Genomic DNA, 27,870 nt, shown 5'->3' with positions numbered 1-27,870 from the left:
CTGACCACCCAATCCTGTTAGTTGCCTCTTACGACTAGTATCATTTGCTAAGTTCTAATACAGATCTTCATGGGTTTCCTGCAGTGTATTTAGTGCAGATATTCTTCAGTCAGTGTTTTTGCAAATGTTATATTTAGGATCACACATTCTCAGTACAGATTCTAGTACTTTTGTTGGTTTAGTCTCATCTGGGATTCAAACCCACACCCTCAGAGTCAGGCACCTAATGGCCAGAGCACAAAGTCAGTCGTCTAATCAGCTTCCTCATGTTCTGAAATGTTTGCTGTACCAGATTAATATCTTTAGAGTACCTCAAATTTTGTGTAGCAGTTGATTCCTGCTAGTTACAACTGACACTACCTGTTTTATGTCTTTAAAAAATCCACAAACAGAAGTCACATTCATACATTCATGCATGTATACATTGTCATTTTTACAATCAAAACACATCTGTGTGAAATGTTTTTCTTAAACATATTTTTGTATTTAACAGGTTTGGTATCGTAGCTGTCCAGGAATTAGCAAGTGAAAAAGCCTTAGACAGAGTGAGTATATATACTTACTACCTTGTTGAGATGCGTTACACTTGATGCTCTGAGTATATACAGATTTATTGTCAATGTACTATGTAGATTACAGCAGAGGCTCATTTAGGGGCAGTGGGTAGCAGTGTCAGTACATTTTGTGTACTGATGTTAACCGACTCTGCACATTTTTCGTACTGATTATGGTTGACTCGGCACATTTTGTGTACTGATGTTAACCAACTCAGCTCTTTTTTTGTACTGATGTTAACCGACTCAGCACATTTTGTGTACTGATGTTAACCGGCTCAGCACATTTGTGTACTGATGTTAACCGATTCAGCACATTTTGTGTACTGATATTAGCATAGTCAGCACATTTTGTGTACTGATGTTAGCAGTGATTTGAGAATTTACAGATTTTAGTGCAGATCCCAAACTCAGCAATGACTGTTTATGCTTCAGATCTGTGATGAACTCAACACTCCCACATCAGCTAACAACAAGAAGTGGGCGGGTCACCGTGGCAACTGGAAATGCTCTGTCTCAGAAGCCACAGGAAGGATGTACAGGGTGAGTGCAGAATACTCTCTAAACTGCTTGACACAATAAACACTCTCTTCTTGTCCAGGGTCTATTTGTGCTGGTACCTGAACAGAGATTTCTCTCATGTACAATCCTTTGATTAAGCATAACTATTACATGTAATAGAGAGCATGTAGAAAATTCATTTACCTGACCAACAAACGAACATTTTTATAAACAACACATGCAGTGCCATTCTGACACAAATCACAGGTCTTTTGTTTTTCCATGAGGAAGGCTTCTTTCTAATCAAATCAAATCATCCTATATTAGTATGATGTGTGTTTCAGAGTATGGAGTACAATGCGTTTTTGTACGACACATCACAGAATATTGAGCTAGTTAGCTGCTCGCTGTTGAAGAAACCAGCTTCTGGGACATTTCCCTTCGTGAGACGGCCATTTTTGGGGGTGTTCAAGGTGCGTATTGATTAGTCATGGTATTAACAACAAGATCAAAAGACTTAATCGCATGAAAGATCCCGTGATTGTGTTGTTGTGCAGGCTACAGAATAAACTGATGATTAGTTTCGTATAATAGCTTATTATGATGAGTGCGTGAATATAGTTTTGTGCAGCTTTTAACACTACTCCAGCATTATCACGGCAGGCTACGCCTTAAATGGGCTTCACACATTGCACTCCATTGATAGACAACTGTAGGTAATCCAGTGGTCAATATTATGACACCATCCAGTGGTCAATATTATGACACCATCCAGTGGTCAATATTATGACACCATCCAGTGGTCAGTGTTATGACACCACCCAGTGGTCAATATTATGACACAGTCCAGTGACTGATATCATGAGCAACAACCCACTGTAGTGAAGTCATTGATCCTGACAGTTGATCCATTAAGTGAGTGAGGCTTTCTGCAGCAATATTTCAGCAATACCATGTAAGGCATCATTCTGTTCCGACAGAGGTTACTCATGTCATATCTTCCTGCATTTAAGACAATTACAGGAATGAGTGGTTAGAACTGCTGTAATATTGAAAGAGCTCAAAGGACTCTACTATGAGCATGTAAGACTGGAAACTTACTGTCAACAACCCTGCACTGCATTGTCCTGTAATGACTGAAATATGTTCACTCTATGTTTTGACATATTTGTGTCATCTTTTTTGTTTTGTTGAAATTGCCATATGGGTACCATGTATGAAGCCCATTGTTCTGATGGGCCCCTGTTCTGATGTCACTGGAATAGGCCTGATAGGCCTGTTGCTAAAAGTGGCATAAAAACGCTCTCTCTCTCACTCACTCACGTGCAAACTCCCTCACTCACACTCTCTCACACCCATTGGGGACAACACTAGTGTTCAGAGAACATATTATCAGGGATTTCAGTATGCAACCTGCAAATACACACTGACAAGGTCTATCCAAAATTGAATTTAATTGAAAAAGGAAAAAAGTTGCTTATTTACCCATAAATTGCTGTTTTTTGTGTGGGTACATTTGATCATTTACCTTCTCTGCACTGCAGTCTCCTATACACTGTATGTCAGGTGCTGTTCTGTGTGGGTACATTTCATCATTTACCTTCTCTGCACTGCAGTCTCCTATACACTGTATGTCAGGTGCTGTTCTGTGTGGGTACATTTGATCATTTACCTTCTCTGCACTGCAGTCTCCTATACACTGTATGTCAGGTGCTGTTCTGTGTGGGTACATTTGATCATTTACCTTCTCTGCACTGCAGTCTCCTATACACTGTATGTCAGGTGCTGTTCTGTGTGGGTACATTTGATCATTTACCTTCTCTGCACTGCAGTCTCCTATACACTGTATGTCAGGTGCTGTTCTGTATGTGTAATCAGTTATAACCAGGGTCTGTGTTTGCAATGAAAATTAGGCCTGCAATGTAAATCTCAGGCTGGATATGCTGTGTCCACAATGGTGGAATTATACAGCGCTAGATCAGCTCAGACTGTTATTTCTCCTGTTACAGTGGTATAATGCAGTGGTATGAATGTTGACGTTTAGAAAGGTTTAGTGAAGTCTGAAAGTAATTAACCTATTTATAGCTGTAACGATCAATAGCAGCCGCATAATGGCCTCCTCTGACATTTCCATGTCCAAGAATTTATTTTCTTACAGCATGACTCATTGTCAACAGTGTTCATTACCGTGTTTAAAAATACTGTCACGATAAGGGAAGCATTTAAACAGCAGCAAAGCACTTACGTGACAGTATATGTACGTCAGTATGACACGTGTAACACCATACATGATCTTTTCATTTGCCTTTGTCGAGCAGTTAATGAATGACCTCCTACAGGCTTCTACAAATAATAATACCCTGAAGAATGGCATTCTTGTTGTAGTATATGCACTAAAATATGTGGCAGGGATGGATACAGAAATGGCAGAAAGGGGATTGCACAGTTCACTTTTCACCTATTTTCACCTATTTTCACCCATTTTCACAAGAATATCAATGGTCATTTCATAAACATTCGGGACAAACCCTCCTGGATCCACCTATGTGTAGCCTGTCCCATTACTGAAACGTTTGCACTACAGCATCATATCATGTGTGTTGCAACATTACAGCAGCGTTTGCACTACGGCATCACACCATGTGTGTTGCAACATTACAGCAACGTTTGCACTGCGGCATCACACCATGTGTGTTGCAACATTACAGCAACGTTTGCACTGCGGCATCACACCATGTGTGTTGCAACATTACAGCAACGTTTGCACTGCGGCATCACACCATGTGTGTTGCAACATTACAGCAACGTTTGCACTGCGGCATCACACCATGTGTGTTGCAACATTACAGCAACGTTTGCACTGCAGCATCACACCATGTGTGTTGCTACATTACAGCAACGTTTGCACTGCGGCATCACACCATGTGTGTTGCAGCATTACAGCAACGTTTGCAGGACAGCATAACATCATATGTGTTGCAACATTACAGCAATGTTTGCACTACAGCATCACACCATATGTGTTGTATCACACCATCTGTTTTGCAACATTACAGCAAGGTTTCAACTACAGCATCACACCAAATGTGTTGCAACATTACAGCAACATTAGCACTACAGCATCACACCAAATGTGTTGCAACATTACAGCAACATTAGCACTACAGCATCACACCATATGTGTTGCAACATTACAGCCACATATGGAACATATACAGCAACACTGCAGCAACATCCACATGAACAACATCATTGCAACAACATGTAGAATATATACAGCAACATTGCAGCGACATATATGAACAACACCATTACAGTAACATGAATATGAACAATACCATTACAGAATGTGTGTAGTATTGCAACATTATAAGGTGAATACCGTCTGTTTTACGAATACATTGCAACAACATGTAGAATATATACAGCAACATTGCAGCAACATATATGAACAACACCATTACAGTAACATGAATATGAACAATACCATTACAGAATGTGTGTAGTATTGCAACATTATAAGGTGAATACCATATGTTTTACGAATACATTGTAACAACTGCAATATATATTCGATTCCAGTGACCATGAGTAATTATTTCAGTTCATGAAGGGCAGTGTTTTGATGCACCGAATACACAAGTGAATTTTAACAGGACTAACGCAACAGTGTACAGAATATGTATTAAAGCAATGTGTTCATTTTAAGTAAAGGTAATATGCAAGTGGTGGTTGCTACCATATGTGTTTTAATTTCTCAATCATTCAGAATTTTGTCAGAATTAATTAAAGTGAATTTGAATGTGAATGTGAATATGAATGTTTCAGATAAAATCAATAAAACAGATTGTAAACAAAGTCTTGATATAGGATACACCAGCATGTGTATTGATATGTGTAGATTTCAATAGGTCATGTGATACCTGCCACTTTGATAAGAAATGTTACGTGCATGTGGTTGATATGAACATCTGTGATTTGGGTGATCACTGATTTTTCTTAAACTAACGTGTGCGATGTTTAATGACATTTTTAATAAAAGCAATAAAATAGATCCAAAACACAAGTCCAGAAATAGTATAACATCTGTGTATATCCATCTGTGTATAACCAGAATATGTATTGATATCAGTAAATTAATATAGATCACGTGATAGGCAAGTTTATTGTAGCATAGTTGGCTTTGAAGTGCAAACCAAATGTAATGTTGTCAATTACGTGTCAGGCAATGCTGTATATTTTTCACCAGTTGCACTGAAAATTCAGATCAGGGAGGTTGATTTCCAGTGAAATGAAACATTTTATGCAGTAGATAGTTTGTTTCATGTAAATACTGTCCAATATCGTGGTTTCCATATATCAGGGGTCCGGATAAGTGAGGTTCCTCTGTAAAGATATTGTAGGAACACATTGAGTGTGTGAGTTTAGTTTTATACTGCAATCAGCATTATCCAAGCTTTATGGTGGCAATCTGGACCAAACAATCCTGTGATCAACCACATGAGCATCGCTCTATGCAATTATGGTAAGATCTGCTTAAAAGCAGCCAAATCATGACATAACGGCAGCTGGGTAGTGCCTGAAAATCCATGAATTGTGAGGGTGTTGATAGAATGTTTCCATGCATGAATCGTGAGGGTGTTGATAGAATGTTTCCATGCATGAATCGTGAGGGTTTTGATAGAATGTTTCCATTCATGAATCGTAAGGATGTCATGGTGGAGGTTATTGTCAGATGTATATCTACATGTATGTCTATGTCATACCATCTGAAGAGAACATGACAAGTAACTGAACATTATGTTGCCAATAAACCCTGTCACTAATGACAAGCAGTGTGAAAGGTATGTTTAGATAGTGCACACCGATACAGTTAATTGTCCTGAGTGTATTGAGAGTGCACACAGATGGCTGAAATAGCTGTCAATAATGCAGCAAGCTGCTACGGGATCAATACGTAGCTGAGATACACCAGCTTGTAGCACGTGCATCATTGCCAGGCCTTTTATTTCTAAAAGTTGGTCTAATATTCGATGCAGGTGTTTAGCTGAGAGAGAATATGAAAATGACATGAAATTTCCAATTAATGAAATTTCTGTAATTAAATAGGGGTAAAAACTTACCCAAAAAACTTTTGATTAGTACTGCTAATGAAAAACAAACTTGTAGGTCATGCAATCATGGAAATATGATTAATAAAAGATACTGAAAGATAACTGCTTCATTTTGAGGTTAGAATCGTATTTTCAAAATGCTTCATTCCCCATTTTCTTATGAACAGGAATAATAAAACTGTGTGGGTTTTAACCTAATTGTAAAACAAACTAATACCCCACATAAGTCAGACTGAACACTTATGAACCTGTTTGTTAAGAAATATAAGGTCTAAAGACTTCATACTGATGTTGAAAAAGTTTTTGAACAGAAAATTTGGCCAAATTTTGTCTGTTAATGGAGTAGTAAGTTGAGATGCAAAGCATTTCAGATCTGATTATTTGCTCAAAGTTTACACTAAGTGTTAATTATTTAAATAGTACACTATTTTGCCTTTGGTGATAGAAGTAAAATGTGGTAGTTACCAGTATGTTTCCAGTGTCTTAGGGATGGTGGGGCAGCTTAGTGGTTAAAGTGTTCACTCCTCATGCTAAAGACCGGGATTTGATTCCTCATATGGGTATGGTTTATGAATGCCATTTCCATTGTGCGCCACCATGATATTGCTGGAAGATTGCTCCACTGTTTGAACAAACACTTCTTACATTAGTGGAATTGTATAGTTTGCATTAGCAGACTCTGTCAAGGGTGATGTACATTTCAGTTCTAAGAGGTGGTGGTTGAGAGCATTGAATACTGAATCCGTATCTTATAACGTGTGTGTTAGGATTTATTTTGTCTGTTTAGTGCCACACTGGGCTGTATTCCAGCTGTATTGCATATGTGTGTAAATAACTAAATGTAGACCAGACAATCCAGTGATTGACAGCATGAGCATCAGTCTACACAGTTGGGATACGATGACATGTGTCAACCAAGTCAGTAAGCCTGACCACAGGGAAACTTTAGCCAGTCAGCTTTAAAGACGACTTTTTTCCAAACCTTGGCGAGGCTATTTCTTCTTCAGCCTTGTTTTTGTTCATGTTCGTCTTGAAAAAGTCCGAAACAAAAACCAGACATAGCTATTCACATGAACCTTTGATACAATATTGATGTTGATGTCAAGTTCTATTAACAGTTTATATTCATCTTCATATATAACAACCAGAGAAATACATAAAAACTGCCACTGGTGATGGTTAATACTGGATTAATGGGAACCTAAATCTGGAAATATTTTTAAGGAAAAATGGATGATTTCCTATCAATCCAGTACCAAACAATTAAGGGTGAAACATCAATCTGCTTGCTATGTGTGTGATAGACCCTTTAACTTAACAGGAGATTTAAGAAAATATTTTTGTATCAATATGTATATATGTGACATGGGTACTAGCCACTAGTAAATAACTCATGTTTCAACATGAAGTTTATTGGTTCAGTAGTTTGCAGTTGTGTAACTATATGAGCAACTATGTTGGCTGTTTTCTCTAAGCAGTGAGTCCATTTTCTGTAGGTTCAGAGACAGTTCTCTCCAGTGCTGTGGCCCTTTTGTCAATTTTTGGAGAGGTCCATTTTTACTGGAGTCCATTTTCTCCTTATCCCATCTCAGGTAAACAAGATATTTCGGTGTGTATAATCATGCAATGTTTTTCCTCAGATAAACAAGAAGTTCGACTGCGTGGTGGTCAGTGTCCATCTGAAGGCAGCAGGACTGCAAGATGAAACACTGAACAAGACAAAAGAGGAAGTCCGCCAAATCCCAGCCCTCATTTCCGCCATAGAGCACCAGATTCCAGGTAAGCCCTGTGACTCTAGAGTCACGGTAGTTGAATATCAATGCACTGGCAAGGTGTGCCTGTTTCAACTGAAGTTCCAGGGATGAAGGATTTCTGACAGACAGTAGTTGGTCTTAAGTGAGTCATCATTAGCAAAATTTCCATAGACTTACATGTTGATTAACTCTTTCTAGAATAATTTTGATTAAATTAGTAGAAGCCAGTTTATTATTGTTTTTATATTACTATTATTATTATTATGGAAACATCTTGGAAATCCTCTTAGTAATTTTCTTTCATCTTTCCTTTGATTAGTTGTCGAATGACACCTAATTAAGCACCGTATGTAAGTACAATGTTTAATATATTCCATAGACAGTCGTGTTAAAGTTGAATGCTACGTCTAATATATGTTGTTTAAGTAGTTGCAGTTTTCATGATAATTATTGGAAAATTGAATGGAAATTATGTGTGTGCAGCTAGATCATTTCCCAGCTGGTAGATAAGTATTGAAAACAATTCAAGCAAAACAAAACGTTTCATTAGTATTCTTGCAAGAGATAATTAACATGAAAATCTATGGGCATTTAGCTAATGATGGCCAACTACAGTATGGTGGACTGTGACAGTGACAGAGAGAAACCTGTATTGTCAATGAGAATGATTATGTAGATCATAGCAGATTAAACAAGGTGCATCCAGTCCGTCTATTTTATACATGCATGTAGATATTATTGAACTTATGTGCTTCCAAAATAAAATGTTTATTGTAGCATAGAAATTTATACTCTTCACAACTTTACAAATTGTTTGAACTTCCGTGTGTTTGGAGCAGGGTGAAAGGGAAAATGCTGATGTATCAGAAGGTGATTTGTCAGTGTTATTGCAAGGATTTTAGAGCAGCTTCATTCAGTATTATGCCTCCCATTGCTTTGTATAGACAGAAATAATTGCTCATGATCTTCGTCAACATGCCAAGTAGTTGGTGTTGATTCAAAGTTATATACCGAATCTCAAGATGGGAAATGTAATTCAGAAATGTAGTGAAACATATGTGGGAAATAAAAGCTTATTTGTTAATTATTCATTATTACCTATTAGGTAAAGTGTTCAAGAGAAGATAGAGAAAACTCCATTGTTTTGTATTTCTACAGTTAATCTGTCGTAGTGTAACAGGTTAGCTGTATTACCATGAAAGAATCAAATGGTCTTTATCTTTTGAGTAGAATATATATGTAAATATGTCTTATCATATGAGTGTGGTTTGGGATGGTTAATATCTTATATTTGGAATAATCAGTGTATTGAGCAAGCCTTGACAAGCTAAATACACCGTGCTTGTTCCTATGCAGGATAGTAACCTTCCCAAAACACACAAGTGTGATAACCTTTTTATCATCCAATGTCATTCTTACTTTATAATTTGAAAAAATGTGATTTAAAATGCCACAAATCATGAAACTAAACTATGTTGAATGTCCATGATTCACAAATATGTGTGCTGTAATACCCTACGTCACAAACCTGGTGACAGAATTTTCTCCTTATCACTCAGCGGAGTGTGTTAGGTCATCTAGTTTCCATAAAGTTTTTGTGTTAAAGCAAGTATTGTTGTCAACAAATCCTGGCTGTATGTTTGAAAAATAACAACTAACTCACATGGAATTTCAGAAACCTTCGATTAATCTTTTGAACACAAATACACTTTAATATTTGCATGACATTGTGCATCTGTATGCCTGTGCCATCCTCTCGCTAACAATAACAGCCAGTTGGGGTACTGATGTTGGTATCTTCTTCGTAGGTCTGTGAATTTCTATCTTTTTCACTTGTAACCACTGCTGTCAATTCTGCCACAATCACTAACCCTTGATGCCTCATTTGTTTACACTGTGAAGAGTTCCTAAAATTTGCATGTGACATCTCTAATTTGCATCAATATCTGTATATGCCTCCAACAGATACAAAAAATATCTGTTGGCTTTATCCTGATGAAAACATTATCCATTGTATGATAAATAAACTTTCCTGTGAAATAGGATGTTAATATGTTTTGCCTAAGTGCCTATTTCATCCTGTGGTATATTTACCTGTAAGGTTATCAGTTAAATGAAATATTTGACATATATTGCAGGAGAAAACGATATCATCATTGTGGGAGATTTCAACCTGTCCCCAGATTCTGATGGTAAGAACATCTGTGTTGTATGTCAAAGGACCCGAGAAGATTGGGGTTAGAACTGGTCTTCAGCAACCCATGCTTGTCGTAAGAGGCAACTAACGGGATTAGGTGGTCAGACTCACTGACTTGGTTGACACGTGTCACTGCATCCCATTTGCACAGATCAGTGCTCACCCTGTCAGTCCACGGATAGTCCATATTTGATTGTGTGCAAATTTATTGTCATGTAATTGCGATATGGCCAAAGGTGGCCTAAAACAACAAACAGTTTACAGGACATTATGATATGGGTAAAATGTAGTGGAAAACTCTTCAAGATTATGGTTTGATAATGGTATTAATAAGATCTGAAAGCTTAGAATCAGGAATTATGATTATATACCTTTTCGTCGTCAGACTACAAACTGCTGACCTCGAATGGCTATACCCCATGCATTCCTGCCACCACCGCCACCAACATCAGCAGCCATAACCCCAATGGAACCCGTTGCTATGACAACATTTGGATCAACAGACACACCAAAGACGTGTTTACAGGTAAGAGTTATAGAACTGTATCTGTGTGATGAAACTGCCTTGACTAAGCAAGGTCTGTTAGTGTCACAAATGTGTCCCTAACTTTAGTCTTGTTTATAATGGTAAGGCCTCAGCTGTTTGTTGCTGAACCAGTGTGTGATTTCAGCCTCTGGAGCTATCGTATGATAAATATTCCTCTCAATTTCATGAGCTAGCTATTAATTTAGAGCGTCCATCAGAAGTCTAGCTGTCTTAGTCAGGTGGATGAGCCTCATTTCAAACACCGCAATTTTGTAAATTGATGTTCTTGATGTCGATCACTGGATTGCCTGGTCAAGTCTTGGTTATAGACAGACCACTATCGCTACAAAAGTGAATATTGTTGGGTGCAGTGTTAACAACATACAAACAAATCTAATGGGAGGACACTGGTAGAGAATAAGTTATTGTACAAAGGTATACCTGTAATAGGCAAGTCGTTCAAATTAGAGTCGTCTCAAGTGAAGACACTCCATGGACCAGAAAAGTCGTGATCCATAATAATTTAGGGTCTCTAAAATGTGTAATTTATATCACTGTATCATTATGTTGCCATGGACGTTTTCAAGGGGTCAATTCAGAGACTTAATGTTCCATGTTAACAGTTTTGATCAGTCTCGTTTGCCACATTCCTTTATACACTTTTCAACATACATGCCTATGTACTATTGTACATCTGTGCATATCAGCTGCAGTGGTTTATTAGATATCGGAGGACAGAAATGTAAAAATCTCAATGTTTTGTTTTTCCTAGGTCGTTCCAGTGTTGTTCGTGATGGCCTGTCCAACCCATGGATACCCAACGGCTGGTCATGGGGTGGTGTTGTAAGTGATCACTGCCCTGTGTATGCAGAAATCTGCAGCAACAAAGATTTGGACAATGGAAGCACAAATATTGGATCGGGAGGTGTTGTTTTCACTGTCGGAGGAGGCGACTCTTGACACCAGAAAATATTGTGCTGTGAAAAAAATAAAGCAATTGGTGCCACCTGTTATTGCGTATTATGGATGGAGAGTGGAGGCACATTATGCCACAGCTGCAGTGTGAGAGAAAATATTGTCAGGGGAGACAACTGTCAGAGCAATGCAGATGGCAGGTCATAGTTGTCGCCATTAACAGTACATTAGTCAAGGATACCGGTAATTTCATGTCATGATGAAGACATGTGCATGGTTTATATATGTAATAAATGATATGGGAATATTCAGAGTGAATACATTTGAAGATTTTTTAGATGACAGGTCACCCAGATAATTCCTCAGGGATGAAGTGGTGCACGCCAAGAAACCAGTGAGACTGACCCTTAGGGGAGGAAGCTTCAGGAGGAAGCTTCTACATAGTTACTTCCCTTTGAAACACATTGTTCATCAGACAATAGTCAGAGGATGATTACACTTTATCACAGGTCAAAAGATTTTGCCAAGATTGAAAAATGACTTTGCCTTTATTCACTGCGTTCATCACCATCATTGTTTTCACTTGGATTGTAGTATTTTAAAACAGGAACCGCCTCTCATTTTGGCAAATTAAATCACAAAATATTTCTAACTCTCCTACAGATTGTGCATATTTGTGCATGTCTGATAATCTAGTCAGTTAAAATATATGTTAATGGATATTGAGTTTACGCTCTTACACAGAAGACTGAACACACTGTCCACAGTGACAAAAGAATTTGTCATATTTTTTTTTTCAAGATATAGTCTTTACTAACTGTCTTGATCTCCTTCTTACCACAATATATATTGAAGTCATCCATCAAACCTCCCAGTTCAAGTTATCCGAACCAGATGTTGTAATAAATACAAAATTAATTGATTTTTTAACTAACATGTTATTTTGTATAACTGGACATGTTTGTTTTTCTCTCTCTCTCCTTTCAGATTGTTGGCCAAAACATTCAGGTTGGGTGCTAGAAAACTGTCAAAATAAAAATCTACCAATCTCCAATATATTCATATTTCTTTAAAATGTTAAGTAGGTAGGGAAAAAATTATAGGTTGGCGAAATAAGGAAAGACACAACCAGAGTCGGGCCAGGTTGATACAGTGATAGGTAATTTTAATAGTTCAATTAGTTCTGGTAAATAGTATTAACATCCCTCTTATTTCTTTTTCACAATTAAATTTTGGGAAGTAGGTATATTCATTAAACCTGGCCTTGGGGAATGGAGAGCATATTGCAACCTATTGATTTTATTGTTCTATATTACAAGAATAAGTTAACCTTTTGTTGTGGGAGATAGGTGAAGGTATAGGAGATTGCCTTTGCAAAACTTACTCCCAGGTGCTGGATTTGTTCACATTATTGTCAAGATTGACAGGATTTTGTTTATCAAGTTCTTATGTAATTCTTTGTCAATGATTTTTGCATTTGTCAGTTTCTTCTACAGGGTATTTTTGTTCTGAGATTACGAATGTTTTTTATTTATATCATCTAGGGGTCTTCCATGAGCAGTTTGGTATTATTATTTTGTACACAGGTTTAGTCAAGTATGTGGGAGTATACTTTTTATGAAATATAAAGTATAAAGTGCCAGTCTATTTCTTCGTCAAGTAAATTTTGGGATCATAGTCTCAAAACAAATGAAGTAACATATTTTAGTTGATTTCAACTGATATTCATAGTATTGAAACAAGACATCAGTGTTGGCATGTCAGTATATATTGTTCTTTGAAGTTTGCCTCTATGCTGTTTGTGGTATTCAAGGAAAATAATAGTCATTATCAGAATCTTATGTTATGAAGGTGAATATTGTGGAAGATCTCTGCTGCCAGAGCGTCTCTTTCTTCTTGTGATACCACAAGTGCAGAGTTTTAGAGCCATCAGTTGATAGGATAATGACAGAGGGTTAATCCATTCTTCCATATTTGAGATCGTGGTCGAGACCGGTAGTGTAAGGCACAGCAGCAGTATGTACAGTTGTGTCCCATAGCTATGACAGGACCTGCTGTTTGAGGTTCATATCCCATATTAGTGCCATCCACGTCCATTGGATTCACCAGTGTTGATAACATGGCCAGCATCACGTTATAATTCCACTCACTTTCATCCAACATGCTGTGATATGAATGAATTACTCAGTAGCATGAAGCACACATGACGGTGTGACTGATATTCTTGCCGCTAGTGCTTCCGTAGATTAGGCATGGTAGAGGCTGACAGAACGAGAGACATCAACCTCCGCTTGTGGGTTGTGGATTAACACCAGTGTTTCCCCATCCCTAAAAAAAAATCTTACTAATCTTAACTCCCTTGACTAAAATCATCATAATGGTTAGGTCAGTTTGTGGAACGAGGCCTGGAGGTTTAAACCTTGGATTTAACATGTTTCATGTGGACTAAATTGTTGTTTTCAATTCCTTTTCGTAGTCATACTCAGTCATATCATGTCCATAAAATATGAAATAATATAACATAATCAGTGTATGAAATAAGCCAAAATTCAGCCAAACATCAGGGCTGTTAACTTCAAAATGTTACCAGCCCTGAAAGGATATGACCAGACCAAATCTGGTGAATTTACTCAGATGAATGGAACATCTAAAACAATTTACCAGACCATCTGGCTGGCCAGCTGTAAATTTAGACCATGTCAGAAATCTTGCCCTTATTTTTTAACAGTGACATAAAATAATGTTTGGAGACCAGGCCTCTTGTTTGGGTTGCAGATTTAGACGAAAAATTTGGTAAGGTAAAAACAATTCTCTTCCCACAGAGGTTACTTGTCATATCTTCCTACGTAGGAAGATATGACAAGTAACCACTGTGGGAAGAGAATGGGCAAAAACAATAATCTGCTTATAATTTGATGTGGATTGGAAAGGTGATAAATAACTATATGATGACTTTCATCTTGAAAACAGTTTTTCACATGAAATATCTATGACATTATTTTTATTTTCAAAGTTTCTTTGCTGCCTGTAGTATAGGAAAACACTTACTCCGGATTTAGAAAGAAATTTCTACAAGTTTGTAAAATAAACAAAAGAAATTGTATTGTTGATCTGTCTCATTTACTACATTTAACTGATGAAATGTACACCGCTGTTTCAACAGGGTGAAACACTGTGGATGTATGGTGTTACCCTATCAGTTTGTTATTATGAAAACTTTTACTCAAGTGTCCGCGGTGAAAGATGTCTCACTCAACTGCAGTTTGTTATTTTAAGGTTTCTATGGAAATGTTTGATCTGGCACAACACAAAACATCATGACCATGAGAAACTGTTTATATTATTGTACCCACAATTATTCAATGTATAATATTTTATGAAAGAAAATTTTAGGATCAGCCAGCTGCCATCGCTGTATTTTGGAAATGACGTGACCATTACCCTTTATCATGACCTCACCACAGAACTCCTCTTTCTCAAAAGTTTGAAATCATTAAGTAATCAAAATGCCACTAAATCCTGACATTTTTTCATGTTATGGATTATGTTTTTGTAGAAGGTCAACTTTCCTCTTAAGTATAAGAATGGACCATGAAGCCAATATTCAATGAGCTTTTCTGGATTTTATGTAAACACCACATGAAAGTCAAGTCTGCTGAATTTGCTGTTTGTTGTCCATTTTCAGCAGTCTCTCCATTGCACAAGACTGAAAAACAAAGTGTAGGCAGGGCAGAGTTGACCCAGATATGAATCACTCTGAGCAGACCCATAATATATAGGATAACTGGGGGTGTAATATTTTGGTTTGGTTTGGGTTTTTCAAAACAAAATAAATCACCACTGGTCAAGCCCCACTTTCACTGTCATACCTTTATTTGCTTGAATAATAATTTGCTGTTTAAATTATGCTCAATGTAGATAGACATTTTACATTTTACACTAGCTATTATGTTTAACTGTAAATATGTACAGAATGGTCATGTGAATTTTGTAAACACATAGCAATATTTTTTCACATTTTCGTGCAGATATTGTTTTACATGAGGAATAATGAAGGCTGTGTTTGATTTAATGGTAATTTAAGACATGTTCAGCAAATGAGGTATATGTACTTGCAAGGTGTTTGCATTATCGGACATGACAGGAAAATGTTGTGATAGCCACCCAGAGCCAATACAGGATCCCTATCTACAAATCATTTGTAGCTACGACATTCATAAACATATGGTTAACAATTGATATAGAGCCGGTTGTAAAGTTACGAACACCGTGTGAATCAAGGCCCAGGAGAACAAATTTACTCTCAGATTTACACACAAGTTTCTGTGAGACAAGAGGGTCGCTGAAGAATACCACATGCAGTTAAAATGTCATAGTACAGGATTGTTAAAGCTGTTTCACTAGACCTGTTCTCAGACCAATGTTCATTAATTTTGCTGCAAATGTCATTTCAGCTTCACAGATTGGAATGATACATTTTCCAAATTCATGTTACTGTGTTGTGTTAATATGGAGACTTGTTTTTCACTGATGTCAAGGCCAATAAAAAAGTGGCTTTAATGGCCAGACCATTATTTCACAATATTTATAATTCTGAATAATCCAACCTTAAACAGAATATGATTATTTGTTTCCAGTCTGCAAGCAATGGGAGGAACATGCTCAGAAATCCTGCAGGAAACCCATGGTTCCATAGATCTAAGCCAATGTTTGTAGATCAGGAACTCGGGGTTTCTTGCTAAATGGATGAAGCCTGATCTTGGTGGGGTAGCCTAGATTTCGATTCATTCACTTGTCATGCTGCAGACCCGTGTCCAATTCCTCACAATGTGTGAAGCCCATTGCCGGTGTTCCCTCTCTTAGTGTAAAACTACTGGTAAATGCACACCATGATCTTGGTGTCCCAATCCAGGGTCTGAATTTTTTAAGCGCTCTTAGCTCTATGATAGTCGTAAGTCAGTGTTAATATATGGCAGTTACAACTATCTTAGTGCCTAGAGAGCTTCGAAAATCTATACACTGGACTGGAATCTTGAGAAAGGATAAGCTGTCTCACTATTCATAGTTGGCTAAGCTGGCCAAAAAACACAGATGCATAGTCTGTCTCCCAGACCTGGAGAATACATCAAGTAAGAGTCCCAACTCAAGTCTGGAAAGATGTGGCAAATCTCAATTGCCTCTCCTCTGAAATGAAGGATTGTTCTAGGCTCCATCTAGATTAGTTTTGTAGATAAATATATTTTTGTACATTTTCAAATGGTATAACTTCATTTCTTGGTCTAAACGTCAGTCTAACATTCATAACCCCAGTCTACAACTTCTCCCTACCAAGTAGTTTTGTTTACACTGCTACAATACAGCTGCCATTACAACTTGCCAGTTGTCATCTAATGATCTGATTGAAGAAACGTTCTTTTGTTGTTTCCTAACAAACAGGGTAAGACACTGCACTGATAACAGATTCTAGCTGGTCCAGATATCATGGAACTGTCACAGAAAGGCAGGTCTTTTTGAAAGAGTCAGTGTTGGACTGACTGACATGGCCTTCCTGTTGGTAAGACAGCAACACACGGAAGTAGATTACATTGCTAAACAAACAATGAGCCTTATTGTTATAATTGGTGTCACTGTTCTGCATGAAGTTTCTGTTATGTTTCACTGGACATGGTTTGTTTCACTGTTAAACAAGCAAAGGATGTAACAGATTATGGGATTTTCAGTGAATAAATACATCAGAAATATGTGTCTGTTTTAATTTGACATTATTAGAGACTTTGCATTTCATCTGTAACTAATCTAGATCACTGCTTGTCCTTAACATTGGTCATGTAGTTCCAAAATGTCTGTTTATATCCACATGGTTAGAACATTTTCGTAGCCAGCAGAAATAGTACCACAGATATACTGTTTGTCATTTGCTGACTGCAAACCTAAGACAGCATGAAACAATTTCTAAAGCAATATCACTAATTACTGTATTCATTTATCTGATGGATAGACAAGAAGTTTGTTTGTTGTTGAACACTACAATCAGCAATTTTCCAGGTATAAGACTGCAAGTGACATTCTGGTGACTGACATTGATTTTATCCATACATGCAGTGGGGTCGCTTACTTTGTACATAAACCTGAGGGGGTTCATTCACATTTCAGATACTTCATTCAGTTCATCACTATACACACACACACCCCCCAGACATAAATTATGACCAGTCCCTTAGTTTGTGCGCATATGTCAAACATACACAAAATTTCAGCGACACATGGTAGCATTGATTAGTTTTACCAAATGGCATATGGCATAATTCTTCATAGAGTGATATATTTGTATCCTATCAGTGCCTTCTTCCAAGAACGAGTGTTCACAAACCTATGTTGAAACCTAGTCTCTACCCTCTTGACATTCAAAATTAACTTTCCTTGGCTTCATTTGTGATCTTCAGCAGAATGGGAGTTGTGTCCCTTGTGAAGACAATGCAGTTTTCGGTCTGGTCACTCCTCGATTGACTTCATAAATATGAGTACCATTGATGATGACATAACTGATCAGAAAACAAACAAAATGACAATAACAAAAACCAAACCACAAAGACACAAATTACTGATACACTACCTCTTACAATAAAACAGGCATCCAGACAACCGAGACTGTGCAGTATTGAATGATAGTCAACTCGTATTTAAGATCTAATGCATGCTCGGAATTTAAAGGGTGGCCACTGATATGGACTCTCTTAGTTTATTTACAGATGATACAAGCCCAAACAAGAGCCAATGATTCCTTTATTGCTGGCCTCAGAATTTATTACATGGAATAAAAATAACATCTGTATACTCATATTGTGCAAAGCTTCAGTTAAAAGCTGCTCAGGTTGCCTTGAGTGGATCACATTTATGGCAATTTTCTATGGATTTTATTTCAAACTGATAATTCTGTGAAGCGTCCAAATCCATTCCATTCACAATATTAAATTTTAAGCTGAAAATAATTTTTTCTGTTGCCGCTCCTGGAATTAGGTGAGCCTTGAACTCAATACATTTTTTCTACCAGAAATCATCTGTTAAAAAACAATATGGTACAGACTAAAATCTGCTGACATTTTCCTAGTGGACATTTGAATTAAAGACAAGAGTTTTTATGGATGACAACTTCTTCATTCATTCACCAGACGAAGAAGTAAGAGCATACTTTGAAATGTTGTGACTCTTCACTATAAAGAGGTTATCCATAAAAACTCTTGTCTTTATGTGTATCACTTCTAAATGCCCTTCAAAGACTCAACATGAAATTAGTTGTTTGTCTAAAATTAAAGCTTCAAGGTCTAGAAAATGGCAAATGGCAGAGCAGAATGAATTCCTTGACAGGCTGGGGGACTGGAAGATGATTCACAGATGTTGTTACCCTTGATCCCATTGTCCTTCGAAGTTTAAAACAAGCTAATTCTTGAAGCAAATAAGGCTTCGACATAATGTCTGATAGGAGTTTGAATTGCTCACTATTTACTTCTAACCTCTGCATCTCGCTCACTGGCCAGTATCCAACTTTTATGAAGAGTTGCATAATTGCAATATCAGACTTTTTCAGAGCAATGAAAAATGCAGTTTCGCCAATATCATTAAAAGCATCTAACGGAATGCATAGTTCAACAACTAAATATCTAACAACTCTATAGTAACCCTCGCCAACAGCCAGATGTAAGGCAGTGTCTCCATCTTGATCACAAGCCTCAACATCAGCACCTTGAGAAGACAGGAGTCTCATCATCGACACCTTACCAAAACGGCTTGCTGATAGAAACGGTGTTCCTCCTCGACTTGAGAGATTAATGTCTGCCCCTGCCTGTATCAGTTCACATGCTATGTTAACACTTCCTGTCCGTGCAGCTGTCCCAAGTGGTGACCGTCCAAAATTATCCCTCAAGTTAACATCAGCACCATAACTCAAGAAAAATTTACAAAGGTCTGGTTTGTAGTGAACAACGGCCAAAATAAGTGGTGGCATCCGGCCGCGATTATTAACGTCTGCTCCTGCCTCAAGAAGATATCTGACAACATCAAACCAGTCATTAAGTGTAGCTAGATATAATGGGGTATGGCCTTTACTGTCAACGCTCATTATGTCTGCATTGTGATCTTCTACCAAAGACTGCACAACCGTAAGGTGACCCTCTATAGCAGCATAATGGATGGGTTGTCGGTCTGGGTGGGGCATGAAGCCCAAAGAAAGGAGCGTGTTTAAAACATTAGCATGTCCGGCTATTGCTGCCACGGATACTGGCGCTGAAGAAGGAGGTAGATTTTGAAAGCAATTCGGATTTATATCGTTCGCCCTGATGTGACGCAAAACATCTTGTGCACTGCCTTTCTCAATCAGTGAATTCAGTAAACGCAGGTCACTCATTATTTATGAATCTTCTCAAAAATTCCGGCACAATTCAAATTACAACATCAATCGACGAGATGGATAGCCCGGAGAGGGGATTAGCTTATTTGCACTTATCCACAGTGTTGGATGTCACTCATCGTGTATTTTACTTGATAGAACCGTGGGTCACATTCTGTCGTAGTTTACAAACCAGACTTATCAAATTCGTGCTTGCCATTTGCACATGTTGTTCGCTTCTCAAATACGCGGAAAGAGGTATAAGGGAGGTAACTGTAATGTAGGGTCTCTCTTTTCACTTTGACCATAATATCAACATAATAGTTAGCTCATCGGTTCGATCCTTGGTCATTGTTTTTTTCGTGTTCGTGAGTGTGAGTGTGAGTGTTCGCGCGCGCGTGTGTGTGTGTGTGCGTGTGTGTGTGTTTGCATTACAAAATTGCATCAGGTACATTTGGCATAATGTATCATTAATACACTACTAATGTTTAGTACTACATTTTTCCATAACCATGCAGTAGAAGCATGTCATCCACACCATGTAGATCTTCATATGCTCAGCATTGCAGAAAAATATGTCAGTGTTAAAAAAATAGTTTATGCCATGTGTGCCAAGAGTAAAGTCATATGAATGTTTGTGTAGTCCTTATGGGTTTTAACTGTGTTGACGACATATACATGTGGTGTGGTTGTCCTATTTACGAGAGCGATTGTATCCCTCTAAATTGCTTCATGTAATCATAATTAGATACTTTTAAGCGTGCAGGAATATATTTTCGTTGTGCCATTAGACCAGACCAGTTTTAGTTCTTGTTTTATGGATTCTGTCCTCAGAAAACCAGGAAAGGCAAGAGGAAATAAAAATATCCCTGTTACTCTTCACAGATTTCATAGGTCACAGAGGGAATTGAAAGGTACCACTTGCCACAGCGGTACCAGTAACCAGTTTCAATTAACAAGGTGTGAATGACTCAGGTTTATTAGTGCTTAACTAACTACCTGTCAGTCATAGGCTCTCGTGTCATGCAAGGATAAAGACTTTAAAAAGATATATTAAAAAAATTGTTCAGATAACCTCCGACTTGAAACACTTGAAACACAATGTCTTTATAGATATATTGTACTGTGGAAGCATTTCAAGTCGGGAGTCATCTCAAATTTTTATATATTTTTTTTTAAAAATCTTTAATCCTCACAATGACATGAGGGCCTGTACTGTCAATAGGGTCTAATGAAAAAATTGTTAAACCACTACTGATAGTATATGGTAGCAGTCTCTTCTGCTCACCTGCCGATTTTGCACAAAATATATAAAATGGACAACAGCCATCAAAGAGGTGACGAATCATATAAGAAAATACCAGGACTCCCTATGTACTTCTTATGTATTTTCCTGACAACCTCTCATATAATGCTATCAATCTGCTAATCAATGTCAATCAAATGGATACACCAAATGACCTTAGGCCACACTCGGAAATTTCATCTAGATCAATTAAAATCTCGAAGACCATAGAGGGAAGTGCCACAGAGTTACAAAACCCTACAATGTCTGGTATGTATTAAACAATTGTGAAACACCAAGGTATGGGTCAATTTCCTCCACTTCAAAACTTGTACCTCTGTATGTCATTCATTCACATACCAGACAATGCTTGTCACAAGCTGCTTCATAGCTTTAATAAACCAAGATCCCTGGTTTTATTTGTTGGGTAGGAGGTAGGGGGTTTCACTCCTCTAATATTTAAAGCTGTATGTGTAATCAGCACCGTAGCCATGCTTGCAGGATTCATAAAAGAATGGTATGAAAATAATCCTATATGATCCACAACTTTCATACCCTCCAAATAACAGAAATAAAAGACAAACATTTTATACTCTACAAGGAAAACCCAAACCCAAACTGACATTCACACCTTGTTTACAACACCTGATTCACAAAAATGGTATGAAAATAGTCCTCTGTGTCGCACAACTTTAATACCCTCTGATATTACGCTATAAATAGCACAGAAATAACAGAGATACATGCCAAAACCCAAACTGACATACACACCCTGTTTACAATGCCAGATAAATGAGAAGTGCTCTGTTCTGGGGCATATGGAAAGGTTAATGAATAACTGTCAACTGCTGTCAGAGCATGATGACCTCTTTTTCCAAATAAATATCCACAAAACATGGAAAATGACTACAGTTTCTTGTTTCAATAGATACTGTTATCTGCAAAATTCTACATAGATACATAATGGAAATCTACTTTTTGTCATGGCCCTTTCAACAAGCAACATACCAATATATATATATATATATGCAATGCCATATATCTTCATCACTATAGGAATGTTGTTTTGCCCTGAACTAAAACACTGAAAAACCAGGGAACAGGCCCCATTGTGCTTTAATAATAACCATTCAATGCGAAACTATATCATGTATATTTTACTACCCTACAAATAGGGATACAGCAAACTACATGATGCAAATCCTGTGTGTCTAGCATTAGACAACCTCATCATTAGACGAAGACAATATCCCAATGATCAGTCTCAGTATAATTTCTGTAATAATACACTAATCACTACTTCTGGACTAGTCTTAGAAAAAAGAGGGGTTTATTGTGAATTATATTCTGTTTGTCTTCCTTTGTAGCTAGTCTTGTTTGAACAAGACAGAAACCTTCATAACTATGTTTGCCCTTTCTGTTAGGTTTATTCAGTTCCATTTGGCAGCCAAACTGAGGCACTGAGATCTGGTTCAGACCACAGACCCCAAATGCTACAAGTCATCAAGAACTTCAATCATATGATTTTCCCTTGTCCTCAGCACCAGTAAGAAGTCTTAGGGTGGCTGACTAGTATGAACTTTGCAGACAATGAACTTGAATTGGAAATGGACACGACTTAAAGACATCAGCCCTCATTCCCCTGATAAAGCACATCCATGTACAATATTCTCATTTTTGAGATGATATATGCTACTCGTGAACATATTTCAGTTACATAATGACATGCGAAATGTAAACTGCAAAGCCATAGTTTGTGATTTCCAAATCCTTTCATGGTCTACAAGATGGAACATGACTGAGCAGAATGAAGTTCTTGACTGCCCCTGGTACTGGTAGATGATTCACTGTAGATGTCAACTTTGGTCCAAGCATACTTCGAAGTTTGAAACAGGCCAGTTCTTGAAGTAGATATGGTTTTGTCACAAGGTGTAAAATAGGCATCAACAGCTCTGCTGTATCAGGTGGGAAATCAAACAACATGTTCAATGGCCATCTACCAGCTTTGTGAAACAGAAGCAAAATGTCAAAATCTGTATTGTCTAGTGCAATGGAGAAAGGGGATTCACAATCTGAGTTAATTGTACACACAACACAGAGATCAACAAGGAGATATCTCACAATTTCATAATGACCCTCCCGAACTGCCAGATGTAATGCTGTGTCTCCTTTATTATCAATCACATTGATATCTGCACCATGAGACTCAAGAAATTTCATCACTGACAAATGACCAAACAGGCTTCCTGCCATAAATGCAGACTGTTGATCTGTACATTTTGCATTTACTGATGCCCCTGCTTCCACAAGAGTATGGGCAATGTCTACATAACCTTTTCGAGCAGCAGCACGGAGAGGTGTGCGTGAATATATGTCTTCCTTGTTTACATCAGCTCCATTTTTGATCAAGTAGTCACAAATATGGATTTGATAGCGAGAAACAGCAATGACAAGGGGTGGTATTCGACCTCCGAAGTTGATGTCTGCACCTCTTTTAACAAGATATTTGACAATTTCCAACTGCCCTTTACGTGAGGCCAGGAACAGAGGACTGTCATTGACTTTGTCCACACACATCACGTCAGTGTTGTGATCTTCCACCAAAGATGTCACTACAGCCAGACTACCATTTTCTGAAGCATAATGAATTGGGTGTCGATCTGGCTGGGGAGTAAATCCAAGGGAGAGAAGCGTGTTTAGTATGTTGACACGTCCCAGAACTGCAGCCTTGGAAATTGTAGACATCACTGCTGTCAGATCGACAGCGAGTTCTGGCGTGATGTTATTTGTCCGAATATGACATAAAATTTCTTCGTCATTAGCATTCGCTATCAGCTTATTCAACATAACCAACTCAGCAGAAATCGACATTTTGTTTAACGAAATCCCTGTGCCCTGTTCAGTTATTACGAACCTGGACACTCCGTGAAAACACGTGCCCGGTCCCACTGACACTGATGCCAGTGATGGTGAATTTGGTCACTGATATTGTTGTCACAACACCCCCAATTAGTCTCTGACAAAACAATTCAAAAACATTGCATTGTGCGTTTGCCGAAGTCTTTCACCTTGGAGACTGATAAAGGCTTCACTTCCTTCTCGAATATTAGTTTACAGGAAGCGACTGATATGTCGGCCCACAAACCATCACATTCCCTACCACATTGCCTCATAACACAACGTTCGTGAACGAAAACAGGTGTTAAGGGAGGTAACTCTAAATTCCCTGTGATACCTCCCTGAAGTACGTGCCAATTAATCTTATTCAGTTCGAAACCATCGTCGGACTACAGAAGTGCTGATATGTGTTGATTTGCTCGATGCCTTATTTTTTAGTTTGTAATAAAAAATAAACAGATTTAGCGAAGATGAAAACGAATATGAAATGTAAAGTGCCACAAATAAACTAGACTCAGCTAAAGAATTCAAGACATTCAAGAGAGTGGTCACAAATAGAATTAAACAAAAACAAATTCGAGAGAGAGAGAGAGAGAGAGAGAGAGAGAGAGAGAGAGAGAGAGAGAGAGAGAGAGAGAGAGAGAGAGAGAGAGAGAGAGAGAGAGAGAGAATACCGAGCGTACAGTTGTAGATATATAAGAAGTTTCCGAAATAATTAGACAACACGGATCTGTATTATCAGTTGCGGGCTCGAGGAACATGAGCCCACGTATTTATCTTACCGAACACCTGAGTTTTAATTTTGAACTGTTTGAAGCACTTCTGTTGAAAGCGAGGCAAATAGCCATTTTGAAGAAGGTAAAACAGATTTAGAGTTATCCCCCTTCCATCGATTTTCAATCGCAAAATATCGGTAATTTCCGTGCTTCATGCGTGATTCAATGTTATTCGAGATGAAGAAGTACTACCATGAAGCACCAGAAGAGTTCGGAATTCCCAGCGGTGTACATTGAAAACAATACGTCGCCTGTAAGCGGGGTACATTGAAAATAGGACATAATGGACAACACACATGTACAGTGTTCGAAATAGTTTCCAAATTTGTCTTGCCAGTCGGGCTATGCCTTTAAGTTATTAGCCCACAAAATCATTCACTAGCTTAAAATTAGAAAGTAGAAACTAGACAAAAAATTACAAAAAATATATGAGAATAAGATATTGTCTGCATGACACTGGTTTCATCATAAAGCAGCAAATATGATGAACATTTATAGTTACTATTAGCATTATTTTGTATTATAAATAAACTAGCACTTAGTCTGATGAAAATTTACAAGCCAGTGGGGTCAGTGACTGTGGAGCTTTACTTACCCGACTGACAAAGGACAAATACCAACATTTGAATAGTTTGAAAATGTGTATAACTGCAAAACGAACGTTTCAGCATATGTCGGAATCTCAAAAACGATAACAAATATTGTATCTTAACAAATATATCACTAGATGCATATCTTTTATTCCATCTATTTTACAAGATATATTATCTTACCACACATATAAATGGCTTTTTCCGATTGGCTATGCCCTCTTCTGTTATTTCCAGTGTAACCCACTTATAAGCGAGGTACATGTCAATGTACCCAGCTGCCAATGGCAACTCATTCGGTACTTCGTGGTAGTACTTCCTTCTCTGGAACAACATTCACGCATGATGCACATTCATGCATGTTTTGCGAATGCAAATCGATGGAAGGGAGATAACTCTAAATCTGTTTTTTCTTGTGTCGTCTGCAAGATCCAGCGATGATTTGCATTGCATTCCAATAAATAAATTTTGTCAAGAAGCTAAAATGTAGCCCCCATGACTATTAGGAGAGAAGCTGCACCGATGCGACTTTACTAAGACAATACCTGCGAGGACAACAATAAGACGCAAGATTCGAATCATTTAGTCCACACAGGTTGAAGTGTACGATCTTATACCCATGCTGCAAACAATTCAAAATTAATGTTGAGGTGTGCCACTGAGTATAAATACGTTGCTGACTCGCCCTTCGAGCTCAGGAAACGTAAACAAACATCGAAACATCGAGGGTACATCAACCCATATCTGTCGAGTGAGCCACCCGACAAAATGTCCATACTTATCAACAGTTTTACCATGGCCCGGTGACATTCTTTACTGTGACAAGGATATATTGCCATGGTAACCATTTCGTGGGATATTGTTCATTACTAACGTGGACACATCGTATATGTTATAAACTAATCCAGTCCGGAACAGCTTTTTGGGACCGCATGCGTCTCACGTCCAACACGCCTATGTGTGAGTATGACAGTCCATACACGTCCCCAGCACTGCGCCATTTGTCGTTCGGAAACCAGAAGGGTGAGTTTTAAAGCAAATTGTTTCTAGAAATGAACATTCTATGTTATTTTCTACTGTCAATACTTTAGTTCAGTTTTCACCATCGTTACTAGATGGCAAAGTAGGCCCGAGTGAGTGAGTGAGTGAATTTGGTTTTTTCTCCGCTTTTAGCAATATTCCAACATCACGCCGGGGGACACCAGAAAATGGGTCTCACAAATGGGTCTCACACATTGTACCCATGTGGGGAATCGAACCCGGGTCTTCGGCGTGACGAGCGAACGCTTTAACCACTAGGCTACCCCACCGCCCCAAGTAGGCCTGAGGTATGTAGTGATAATTATAGTGTCGACTGATTCCGTGGATGGTGCACCGATATGTACAGTGGAGTCGTCTGTAAACCATCTTCAGCCTCAGAAATGTGATGGGTTTTAAAAATGGATGGTATCGGGTGTCCGGAAAACGATGGGGGAATGGATCTATATCCATACAGAAGACATGATATGAGTGCCTATGTTTATGACACGATCGCGAGTTGCTTAAATGTTCGCTTTTCCCGAGCGAGTGAGGGATATACCGATATTTAGGCAGAAGTGTCGTAAACATACTATGATATGGGCACGGAAATAATCTATTTATTTTGAAAATTAACACAAATCTACTTTCAAACACAGGCTGCCTACCCACCCTCACCACATGAACCTGTGTCAATCAAACTATTCGAATCTTGCATTTTGCTGTTTTCCCCCGTAGGTATTGTCTAAATAAAGTCGCCGCGATGTAATTCACCTTCTTAATATTCACAGGGACTACATTTGAACGTTTTGTCAAAATGGATTGATAGCGATTTTCATTCTCAAAACATCGGTAAATTCAGCGCACCATGCGTCATTTAATGTTATTTGAGATAAAAAAAAATAAATAGTAACTACCACAAAGACCTGAATGACTTCCTATTGGTAGCGGGGTGTATTGCATTGCAAGTCGCCTGGGGTATATTGACAATTGGCGCTTAGCCAATCAGACAACGACATTTATGTGTGAGGTAAGATAAATGTATACATGTATTACATACACGTAACTTACACAGGTATTGATGGACATGTTGGTATGTAATCTACATGGGCCAACATTCAGTCATTTTTCTGCCACCAGTGTACCAAGAAGATTATCGGATGGCCAGAAATGGCAAATTATTGGTATGCCTAACTCCGGTATGTCCTTTAATGCAATTTGTCGGGAAATCAGTCGCTTCAAGCAATGTTCTGAAGCACCACTGGTTACCATTTCGTCGTCTTTCTCCGGAATCGCCAAAGACTAACCGGTTATAGCTCTAAACGCGTCATCAAATGTCCTCTCCTGGACGCCCATCACC

At 38.1% G+C, this 27,870-nt stretch overlaps 3 protein-coding genes across 5 annotated transcripts in view; 1 reads left to right on the top strand and 2 right to left on the bottom strand.

The window, feature by feature from the left end:
- LOC137258138 (endonuclease/exonuclease/phosphatase family domain-containing protein 1-like) overlaps positions 1 to 17,302 on the top strand; it is a 56,255-nt gene extending 38,953 nt beyond the window's left edge. For 2 of the 3 annotated variants that reach the window (XM_067795702.1, XM_067795703.1), the window contains exons 3-9: positions 494 to 545; positions 990 to 1,097; positions 1,400 to 1,528; positions 7,810 to 7,948; positions 10,062 to 10,115; positions 10,506 to 10,646; positions 11,419 to 12,600. In XM_067795702.1, coding sequence (XP_067651803.1) covers positions 494 to 545; positions 990 to 1,097; positions 1,400 to 1,528; positions 7,810 to 7,948; positions 10,062 to 10,115; positions 10,506 to 10,646; positions 11,419 to 11,606 — 811 coding nt within the window. In that variant the 3' untranslated portion in view covers positions 11,607 to 12,600. Of the gene's footprint in view, positions 1 to 493; positions 546 to 989; positions 1,098 to 1,399; positions 1,529 to 7,809; positions 7,949 to 10,061; positions 10,116 to 10,505; positions 10,647 to 11,418 lie in introns of all 3 variants that reach the window. The other variant, XM_067795701.1, reaches the window with a different exon arrangement.
- A 1,025-nt stretch (positions 17,303 to 18,327) lies between these two features.
- Positions 18,328 to 19,982, bottom strand: LOC137258140 (serine/threonine-protein phosphatase 6 regulatory ankyrin repeat subunit B-like). The gene has a single exon (XM_067795706.1). It carries the CDS (start codon positions 19,960 to 19,962, stop codon positions 18,877 to 18,879), a length of 1,086 nt encoding a protein of 361 aa, XP_067651807.1. The 5' UTR covers positions 19,963 to 19,982; the 3' UTR covers positions 18,328 to 18,876.
- Positions 19,983 to 22,636: 2,654 nt separating this feature from the next.
- On the bottom strand, positions 22,637 to 24,427 carry LOC137258157 (26S proteasome non-ATPase regulatory subunit 10-like). The gene has a single exon (XM_067795724.1). It carries the CDS (start codon positions 24,098 to 24,100, stop codon positions 23,003 to 23,005), a length of 1,098 nt encoding a protein of 365 aa, XP_067651825.1. The 5' UTR covers positions 24,101 to 24,427; the 3' UTR covers positions 22,637 to 23,002.
- Positions 24,428 to 27,870: the final 3,443 nt, after the last annotated feature.

This window comes from Haliotis asinina, chromosome 12 (assembly GCF_037392515.1).
Source record: "Haliotis asinina isolate JCU_RB_2024 chromosome 12, JCU_Hal_asi_v2, whole genome shotgun sequence".
Lineage (NCBI taxonomy): Eukaryota > Metazoa > Mollusca > Gastropoda > Lepetellida > Haliotidae > Haliotis > Haliotis asinina.
This window is presented reverse-complemented; position numbering and strand designations above follow the sequence as displayed.